The sequence below is a fragment of the Coregonus clupeaformis genome, chromosome 7 (assembly GCF_020615455.1).
Source record: "Coregonus clupeaformis isolate EN_2021a chromosome 7, ASM2061545v1, whole genome shotgun sequence".
Classification (NCBI taxonomy): Eukaryota; Metazoa; Chordata; class Actinopteri; order Salmoniformes; family Salmonidae; genus Coregonus; species Coregonus clupeaformis.
This window is the reverse complement of record NC_059198.1, coordinates 28,541,512-28,551,839: the sequence shown is the minus strand read 5'-3', so window position 1 is coordinate 28,551,839 and position 10,328 is coordinate 28,541,512. Positions and strand designations below refer to the sequence as shown.

At 43.3% G+C, this 10,328-nt stretch overlaps 2 protein-coding genes across 4 annotated transcripts; one reads left to right on the top strand and one right to left on the bottom strand.

Annotated features, from left to right (window-relative positions):
• Positions 1 to 1,446: 1,446 nt before the first annotated feature.
• LOC121569545 (rRNA methyltransferase 2, mitochondrial-like) lies at positions 1,447 to 7,612 on the bottom strand. Its single transcript, XM_041880598.2, has 2 exons — positions 7,235 to 7,612; positions 1,447 to 2,054 (listed from the first exon to the last, which is right to left on the bottom strand). The coding sequence occupies exons 1-2, from the start codon at positions 7,533 to 7,535 to the stop codon at positions 1,627 to 1,629; spliced, it is 729 nt and encodes a 242-aa protein (XP_041736532.1). The 5' UTR covers positions 7,536 to 7,612; the 3' UTR covers positions 1,447 to 1,626.
• On the top strand, positions 7,412 to 10,237 carry LOC121569546 (7,8-dihydro-8-oxoguanine triphosphatase). 3 transcript variants are annotated; one of them, XM_041880600.2, is made up of 4 exons: positions 7,412 to 7,497; positions 8,985 to 9,141; positions 9,428 to 9,573; positions 9,769 to 10,237. In XM_041880600.2, exons 1-4 carry the CDS (start codon positions 7,488 to 7,490, stop codon positions 9,939 to 9,941), a joined length of 486 nt encoding a protein of 161 aa, XP_041736534.2. In that variant the 5' UTR covers positions 7,412 to 7,487; the 3' UTR covers positions 9,942 to 10,237. The 3 variants fall into 3 exon arrangements, with proteins under 3 accessions (XP_041736534.2, XP_041736533.2, XP_041736535.2); XM_041880599.2 differs by lacking the exon at positions 7,412 to 7,497 and adding an exon at positions 7,963 to 8,049; XM_041880601.2 differs by lacking the exon at positions 7,412 to 7,497 and adding an exon at positions 8,280 to 8,435.
• The last annotated feature ends 91 nt before the right edge of the window (positions 10,238 to 10,328 follow it).

Below are 10,328 nucleotides of genomic sequence, written 5' to 3'. Positions count from 1 at the left end.
AAGGAGTATTGAATAGAAATTCCTTGCTAATTCAGTCTGTTCTAAGGCATTTAACTGGACATTATTTGTGGCTTTGGTCATCAATGATTTATGAAAAGTGAAGGTATTTGAAAAACATAATTCAATGTTGAGTCCAGTGGTCAATACCATGTAGACAAGATTTAAAACTAGGTTGATTTGTCGTGCACAAACCTAATATTTTTGTGCAGGCTCTGATGTCCACATTACTATTCATTCTATGTGCTGTAACACAAGTCATGTGGAACCCAATGCACCAACAATGAACCCTTTACAATCTAGCTGCTGATCACTTATATAACTGAGGAGATAACAGGGAGGTATCCATGGCTTGAAAGTCACAGCTCACTGGCTAATTGTATGAAGGATTATAATATTATCATGGAGACAGGTCCCCTCCACCAATGTTTAGCATCAAATATATGAAACCTTCAATCTTTAGGATGAGCTTCTTTTCATCATATTTGATATTAAGGGACATTTGTATCTGTTTCTCCTGTCCCCATCACATTTAATTGTCTTCTCAGTCCTTTGCACAGTTCTGATACATTTGTTTCTTTGTTCCTGGTAAAATCAGCAGAGTACTTTCAAACCCTGAGAGCCATAGAATTACAGAGAGTAGTCAGTGATACGCCTAGAGAGAAAAACAGGCAAAGTAAATAGTGCCAAATCAACACTACTGTGGGCCTTCATCTGTATCTGAGGGAAATCTCAATCAGTGGCAGTCCACTTGGCTAAAATAATGCAAAATCACATAATTTCAAGCAGAGCATTCAAATGCCAACCTGATGATGTTTTGAAGAGCACATCCCCGCTCTCTGAGAACGAAGCCCAACACTATTTATAATGCACAGCTTCAGTGGCATCAGCCTTTTCATTAGTCATGCTGTCCATGGCTATTTTTCCCTTTATAAGCCCTAAATGAGAGAATGATTACATGTTTCTACATGGCTGGCAAAGCAGATTATAAGCATTACAAATGGCAAACTGGAATATTTCTTATCAAATAAATACCACATGTATTTTGTAATACTTCAAACATGCCTGACAAAGGGAAAAGAATAGTTCTGACATGCACAGAACATGAGGAACACGGTGGCTCTGATGATAAGGGCTTAATACATTAAATACATTCTGGCCCATAGATGTTGGTATCACCTTGTCTGTAGGTAAAGATGGAAACAGCCCCTAATGAGAAATTATTGGCCTGCAAATGCACAGCTTATTGATGCCTCAAGGGTGCCATCTTCTGGTAGGCTAAATATTTCACCTCAAGTGAGAAATGAATGATGCATGCTTGATCCAAATTTCTTGTTGGATTTAGAGATGTGGAATGGATGGGGAAAAAACAGTTGACTTGTACTTATAAAGTATGCCTAAAATATTTTAGGAAAGGTTTCAAGAATTGTAGATGTTGAATAATGTAAATCATTGTAGAATATCCATAGACTTTAATGAGTTGGTAAAGATATCATAGAATATTATAGATTTTTACAAAAAGTACATTCAGGAAGGAGAAATAGAGGGGCTCCTCAAGTGCTTTAGCACCTAAAGCCTTTCTTTGCAGGTCAACAAAGCTTACAATACACATGAAAATATACAATCAGACTATTTTATTTCTCTATACGACCTGGCAAGGAAAAACAACTCTGACGACTCCTTTCGGCTGGCTTTTGGTTTGACTGTCCTGACTTCACGGAACACAGCTGAAAGCTTCTGCTGAAGCTGGTGCGCCAATGCCCCGTCCCAATACTTACAAATCAGAGAGCCACCAGTCTGCAACACCTTCTCAGCCAAATCAATCAATGACAATGACATTGTGATGAGTTTTTCATGGTCCATCTCCTTGAAACCACTGGCATTGGGTGCCATATCACTCATGATGACATGAGCCTGGGCACCAGGGAGAAGTTCAAGCAGCTTGGTATGTGTGACAGGATCAGTGACATCATGATTGGACAGGAAGTGGGTTCCATCTAGAGGTGCTATGCGCAGCAGGTCAATCCCAACCACAGTGCCACGGGGGAATTCTCCATCTGGAAGTAACAAAACATGCAAGAGGTCATGCAGTGTAGAACTACTGTCATAACTCATTTTCACAGCTTCTCGTGCTAAAAGGACATTGGATAACACTGTCAAGCCTTGACAATTTATTTCACTGTTGGCACACTGATGATCCTAATGCCTGGCACACAGCTCTCCACAAGACCAACAATGAACTTTTAAAATGTCCGAAAACAGAACAATGAGAAACTGTACATTGACTCCTCCCCCAAATGTAACATTCATATTTATTATAACGGCACTGTGAGGGTTCAAGTTTCGGAGGCCAGTCTGGATCAATTTGTCCACTACTTCGACTAAATAAAACCTTGTTGCTGAACTTAAAACCTCTCCACTGTCACTACCTACAACAGCCTCCCTTCCCTCTGTGCCCCAGTATGTAGTCCCCAGTGTCCCTCTCCCTCCCTCGCCTGCAACAGACACAACCCTGAGCATGCTTCTCTCACACGTGACACCTGCAGTACCACAGCATATTATAGATATCAGCCTGGTGCTTTAGCATAGGGATGAGATCCGGGAGCTGCAGTGTGCAATGAAGAATGTTGAGGAGGACAACCAGGCTCTCAGGATGGACGTGCACAGACTTAGAGAGGAATTGTCCAGCTCAGTCAACACCAGCCACATGCACAACCTGCAGAAGGAGCTACATGACCTAAGGCAGGAATTTCTCAGCCACCACCATCCACTCTACAAAGAGTCCCACAAAAACCCAGGACCAGGCCAACCGCTGAATCAGAACCCACCAACCAATGCACCAACCCAGCAGACCCCCTCCATCTCACGGCCTGTAATTCTCCCATCACTCCTACCATCCTCCATAGACCTGACGAGAAACCAGACATTATATATTATTGATGGACTCAAATGGAAAGTTTATATTAGAGAATAAACTTTTCCCAAATAAAAGTGTCAAAGTTATGGTGCCCCACAACAGAGAGAGCTGTGGCCCAGCTTGTCTCCCCAAGCCATATCATCATTCACACAGGGACCAATGACCTGCGCGCCTAACAGGAGAGAGGGCCTCCAACATCTTCCCCTTTGCGAATATCTACCCTGCTCCAGAGGAGAGATTTCCACCCTGCCACCATCCAGAGGGTAAATGCCAGCCTCTCTCGGGACTGTGTGCTATGGTCCAACGTACACCTGGCCCACCATCCCACCCTCAGCCTGGACTGTCTTTACGATAATGTAGACCTGTACAAAGAGGCAGTCCCCACCTTCGCCAGGACGTTAAAGGATGTTGCTGTGGGTTGCCAGTCCACCTCACCCCACAGGAGCAACAGAACAGCCACCAACTCCCTGAGACAAATCAGACGCTCCTTTAGACCTAGAGAACAGCCAGCAACACTGCCCCCCACACCACCCTCCACCACCTCTCTCCCAGGAATTGCATGCAGATACACTGAGCAATGCCCAAGCCGTACTCAGTCAAAGAGGCCCCATGCAGAGTTTGGAGCATCGCCGGCCACACTGCCCTCCACACCACCCCCTACAACCTCCCTTCCATGCTACCAGACCAGGCCTGCTTCAGCACAGCTCTACCAGACCCGGCCCATCAAAGCACAGCTCAACCAGACCCTGCCCATCACAGCACAGCTCTACCAGACCCGGCCCGCCTCAGCACAGCTCTACCAGACCAGGCCCACCTCAACTTAGCTCTACAAAGCACCGACCACTACCCTAGGGTCTGGCAAAAACACTGTCAAGGGTAGTGCACCATATGATGCAGTCCACACCATGTATCATTCACATCATCAGCCCTCATATGCTGAGAGTTTGGAGCCTCCACACCACCCTCCTCAATTCCCCCCACAACCTCCCTCCCAGGCTTGTTTTGGTTACCCTCCCTAGTAATATATAATATAATATATGCCATTTAGCAGACGCTTTTATCCAAAGCGACTTACAGTCATGTGCGCATACATTTTTATGTATGGGTGGTCCCAGGGATCGAACCCACTACCCTGGCGTTACAAGCGCCATGCTCTACCAATTGAGCTACAGAGGACCACCTAGTCTCATCCACAGGACAGGCCATGGCAGCCCCAACCCTGCAACAGGAGCCACATCAAGGCCTCCTGTGCATACACAGAATGGAGCATTGGCAGCCACTCCGATCCCCTGCAGCAGATCCACTCCTTTGGCAGGTACTTCATCAGGGTGGACTGAGCTCTGCCAACACTGCTCTCCCAGTTCCCACCCCAGCGACTTGAGGGAGGTCTGTCAAATGCTCAGTCTACTCTGCTCTCACGTGGATTGGCCAGGGACCTTGGCAAAGTCTCAGCTCACCTTATGCCCTAAAGAGCTGAATACCCCCCCTGACATTAGATATTGTAGGGGGCTTGGGATAACGCACCTAAATGTGCGAAGTATGATTCAAAAAATTGACACAATTGACATTTGGTTACAGGACTCGTCCTGACATTCCGGTTCTCTCGGAAACATGGTTAAATGGTTCTGTATCTGATAAAGACATTGAAGTAAATTATTATAATGTTTTAGATGTGACAGATTACAGAAAGGGGGAGGAGTGGCCATATATACACTACCAGTCAAAAGTTTGGACACCTACTCATTCAAGGGTTTTTCTTTATTTTTACTACTTTTTACATTGTAGAATAAAAGTGAAGACATCAAAACTATGAAATAACACATATGGAATCATGTAGTAAACAAAAAATAGCCACCCTTTGCCTTGACAGCTTTGCACATTCTTGGCACTCTCAACCAGCTTCACCTGGAATGCTTTTCCAACAGTCTTGAAGGAGTTCCCACATATGAAGAGCACTTGTTGGCTGCTTTTCCTTCACTCTGCCGTCCGACTCATCCCAAACCATCTCAATTGGGTTGAGGTCGGGGGATTGTGGAGGCCAGGTCATCTGATGCAGCTCTCCATCACTCTCCGTCTTCGTAAAATAGCCCTTACACAGCCTGGAGGTGTGTTGGGTCATTGTCCTGTTGAAAAACAAACAATAGTCCCACTAAGACCAAACCAGATGGGATGGCGTATCGCTGCAGAATGCTGTGGTAGCCATGCTGGTTAAGTGTGCCTTGAATTCTAAATAAATCACAGGCAGTGTCACCAGCAAAGCACCCCCACACCATAACACCACCTCCGGCATGCTTTACAGTGGGAAATACACGTTCGGAGATCATCCGTTCACCCACACTGCGTCTCACAAAGACACAGCAGTTGGAACCAAAAATCTGAAATTTGGACTCCAGACCAAAGGACAAATTTCCACTGGTCTAATGTCCATTGCTCGTGTTTCTTGGCCCAAGCAGGTCTCTTTTTCTTATCCTTTAGTAGTGGTTTCTTTGCAGCAATTCGACCATGAAGGCCTGATTCACACAGTCTCCTCTGAACAGTTGATGTTGAGATGTGTCTGTTACTTGAACTCTGTGAAGCATTTATTTGGGCTGCAATTTCTGAGGCTGGTAACTCTAATGAACGTATCCTCTGCAGCAGAGGTAACTCTGGGTCTTCCTTTCCTGTGGCGGTCCTCATGAGATCCAGTTTCATCATAGCACTTGATGGTTTTTGCGACTGCACTTGAAGAAACTTTCAAGTTCTTGACATTTTACGTATTGACCTTCATGTCTTAAAGTAATGATGGACTGTCGTTTCTCTTTGCCTATTTGAGCTGTTCTTGCCATAATATGGACTTGGTCTTTTACCAAATAGGGCTATCTTCTGTATACCCCCCCTACCTTGTCACAACACAACTGATTGGCTCAAACGCATTAAGGAGGAAAGAAATTCCACAAATAAACTTTTAAGAAGGCACACCTGTTAATTGAAATGCATTCCAGGTGACTACCTCATGAAACTGGTTGAGAGAATGCCAAGAGTGTACAAAGCTGTCATCAAGGCAAAGGGTGGCTATTTGAAGAATCTCAAATATAATATATATTTTGATTTGTTTAACACTTTTTTGGTTACTACATGATTCCATATGTGTTATTTTATAGTTTTGATGTCTTCACCATTATTCTACAACGTAGAAAATAGTAAAAATAAAGAAAAACCCTTGAATGTGTTCTAAAACTTTTGACCGGTGGTGTACGGCTTAAAGTGGTCCTATGGAAAGATACTCCAATCTCTGCTGTGGAGCTTTGCAGCTCCTTCAGGCTTGTTGCCTCTCTGATTAATGCCCTCCTTGCCTGGTCTGTGAGTTTTGGTGGGCGGCCCTCTCTTGGCAGGTTTGTTGTGGTGCCATATTCTTTCAATTTTTTAATAATGGATTTAATGGTGCTCCGTGGGATGTTCAAAGTTTCAGATATTTTTTTATAACCCAACCCTGATCTGTACTTCTCCACAACTTTGTCCCTGACCTGTTTGGAGAGCTCCCTGGTCTTCATGGTGCCGCTTGCTTGAAGGTGCCCCTTGCTTAGTGGTGTTGCAGACTCTGGGCCTTTCAGAACAGGTGTATATATACTGAGATCATGTGACATATCATTTGACACTTAGATTGTACACCGGTGGACTTTATTTAACTAATTCTGTGACTTCTGAAGGTAATTGGTTGCACCAGATCTTATTTAGGGGCTTCATTGCAAAGGGGGTGAATACATATGCACGCACCAGCTTTCCGTTATTTATTTTTTTGAAAGCAGGTTATTTTTTTCATTTCACTTCACCAATTTTGACTATTTTGTGTATGTCCATTACATGAAATCCAAATAAAAATCGATTTAAATTACAGGTTGTAATGCAACAAAATAGGAAAAATGCCAAGGGGGATGTATACTTTTGCAAGGCACTGTATATGAACGCAGTTGCCACTTCTTTAAAGCCGTTTAAAGATTAAAGATACAGTTTATCATAGTGTACTGTTTTATTACGGGCGACAATTTTAGTACTCATCACTGCATTCTTTATCAGAAAGTTGGTTGGCCCTCTTTGTTGTCACGTAGGTTGATACATTGCTATGTTTTCATTTATAAAGCACTTTTATAAAACGTCCCACTGTACCTAACATCTCAGTATGACTCCCTGATAAAATAAAGGTTAAATAAATAATACAAATAAACATGGCAGACAGAACAATGTCAGATGCAGGAAAATATATATTTGGCCTGGCTGGTAGGTTAATTATAACAGCATGTCATGTGTTAATCTGTCAGTTGGGTAAATACAAGATGCACTCACTAGCCCCAGTTGAGTTGACCCTGTGAACAGCTATCTGGCTCCAAGCACCTGGTGCAGCACCACAATCTATTACGTTGAATCCAGGTTTTAAAAGTTTGTATTTGTCATCAATCTCCAGCAGTTTGAAGGCGCTTCTACACCGGTAATTGTGCACATGGGCAGCCTTCACAAAAGGGTCATTAAGCTGCCGAACTATCCAACGCTGATCAGCAGTACTCTTTCCTTTCAGATTATACGCAGCCTTTTTTAGGAGATGTACAGAGGTATGTAGATATGATTTTTGTAACACCGAGTACCACATTGTTCAGCTAAATGTAATGCTGCTGGCAGACAGCATTTTGTTTGACTTTGTAGCTGCACTTCCTGATCATGTGATTTTTTTTGGATACGCTCGATTTAGTCAAAATCAGCCGACTCTGAGATTTATCGCCGGTAGTCCTGCAGGGCGACATTGAACGATGCGTGATCCGCCTACCGGCGCGCCGCGCGAGCTAAATTAAGCGCAGCTAATTAATGTATCCGAGAACGTTAAGGATGCACATAATCTACGCAGATCTGCTTATTTAGGAAAAGTTATAACGCGTGACAATAATTTTGTTTTCAAACGTGTTAAATTATGAGGTTGCGTAATTAAAGCTGTTACCGTAATACTACAGCAATTGATCTCACCAACTATGGAATTGTTTTGAAATGGTGTGGCATTATACTTCTGTTTCCAGTCGACAATATTTGAGGGTAACACATTTTCACAGATATTTAACTAAAACGACCGACCTTATCCTACATTTTATTTATATCGATGTCGTATACTACAGGTCAGTGCCCGGATGAGATATAGTATGAGGGAGAAGGGGATACAGGAAATTCGTTTAAAGAGTATGTTGAGTAGAACGTCATTAGATATAGTGTCAAATATTTTTTGCAACGGGGCTGATAGGTAGGATTTAGATTCTCCCTGTCTCTGGCCCACACTCCAGTACAGTAGGTGGCGGTAATGCACCATAACGTTGGATGCCAACCGCTGATAAACCCCACTGAAGAAGAAAGAAGGTCGTCAGTGCCCGACATGTTGAATACAATCGCATGGCAGGCCTTGCTACTGTAAACGCGGGATTGGAGATATTCGTTATTTCTTCTGGATAACTCTAATCTATGAAAACCACTTAGGGACTATATTGACAACCTAAAAATTGCTATAAAGGCAAGTTATTTGCATGGAGGTGTACTCCTGAGTGGCGCAGTGGTCTAAGGCACTGCATCGCAGAGATAACTGTGCCACTAGAGATCCTGGTTTGAATCCAGGCTCTGTCGCAGCCGGCCGCGACCGGGAGACTCATGGGCGGCACACAATTGGCCCAGCGTCGTCCAGGGTAGGGGAGGGAATGGCCGGCAGGGATGTAGCTCAGTTGATAGAGCATGGCGTTTGCAACGCCAGGGTTGTGGGTTCGATTCCCACGGGGGGCCAGTATAAGATAAGAGCGTCTGCTAAATGACTAAAATGTAAATGTAAATGTAGTCTACTTGAAGAAGGCAATAAAAGGCTACAAGTTTAAGTTTGCTGCTGTGATGTCTTGCATACCAGAACTCTTACAATAGTGTGTTTTGGCAGCAAATAGCCTTACATAATGCTTCTCAATAATCTGCTGTGTATCATCTCTAGAGATACTGTAGCTTCGATGCAACAAAGAGAGTGAGATCATCCATGGATTGTGGTCTACTGATTATTGCACACTGATTATGTATATTACAGGTACAATGTTTACCAACAAGCTGCTGACCCTGGTGCTGGTGGTGCAGCCTGGACGGGTGCTGCTGGGCATGAAGAAGAGAGGGTTCGGAGCAGGGAAGTGGAATGGGTTTGGTGGCAAAGTCCAATCTGGGGAGACTATTGAAGAGGCTGCCAGGCGGTGAGATTGGTTGCAGTCCTCGGTAGTTGGATGTGTCTTGAAAAATAGTTTTTCCTACAGTTTTGTTTAACAATTTGCATGTAAAATCATGTAAACAGATTCCAGCACTGGGCAGTATCTAACACGGTATATATACCCTCATACATGTCATATTGTGACATTACAGTAGGCATGGTCTGACTATTGCCTGTTATGAGGCCTGCTATCTAGTTTTTTCCTACTTTGGTCTGAAGGCAACACACTTTCCTGCTACTTTCTCTCTACTTACAAACGTTGTTCTCTCCAGAGAACTGCAGGAGGAAAGTGGCCTCACAGTGGATGCACTTGATAAGATTGGAAATATCAAATTTGAATTCATCGGAGAAACAGAGCTGCTTGACGTCCATGTTTTCCGAGCTGACAACTACAATGGGGAGCCAACAGAGTCAGATGGTATTCATTCTCAATCATTCTATTTAGGGCCAGGAGTTTTGTGACCAGGATAAACTCATGGCCCAATAGGCTATAATCGTAGACCCCATAGTTTTCCTGGAAAAAACAGCTGACCCTATACTACATGCCTTTCTATTGACATTTCTTAGACTAATGTCTGACGAAGCTCACTAACTTATACTTTTTCTCTTATAGAGATGAGGCCACAGTGGTTTGACTCTGACAAGATACCCTTCAGTCAAATGTGGGTTGATGATGTTCTGTGGTTTCCACTGATGCTTCAAAAGAAGAAGTTCTTGGGCTACTTCAAATTTCTGGGTCATGATTTGATCATCGATCACAAGTTGGAGGAGGTAGACAAGCTTTGAGACAGACTACTGGCCTCCTCTGACTCATTCATACTGTATCAAAGATCATTCCCTCATGTTGCCTACCTGCAGAATTCCTACTGATTCCAGCTACCCTTGTTCATATTCAGTGCCAGGAAATCTCCAGATCTTTGTAAATTTACAAATGCTTTTAGTTGCCAGTGATAACCATATGCCTGTGAATCAGTACTAAGAATTCCCACTGAGCCAAAACTAAATACTGGATGTGTAAATGTTGATGACATATGTATCCCATTCCACTATTGTGTTTGTTTATATTAAATTGTTGAAGTATGTGCTGCACCTCTTTTGTTACTTTCTCAAAAAGGTGGTATGGTAAATTGGAATGACAATGATTTTGATTGTTCAACATCGTGTTTAATTCAA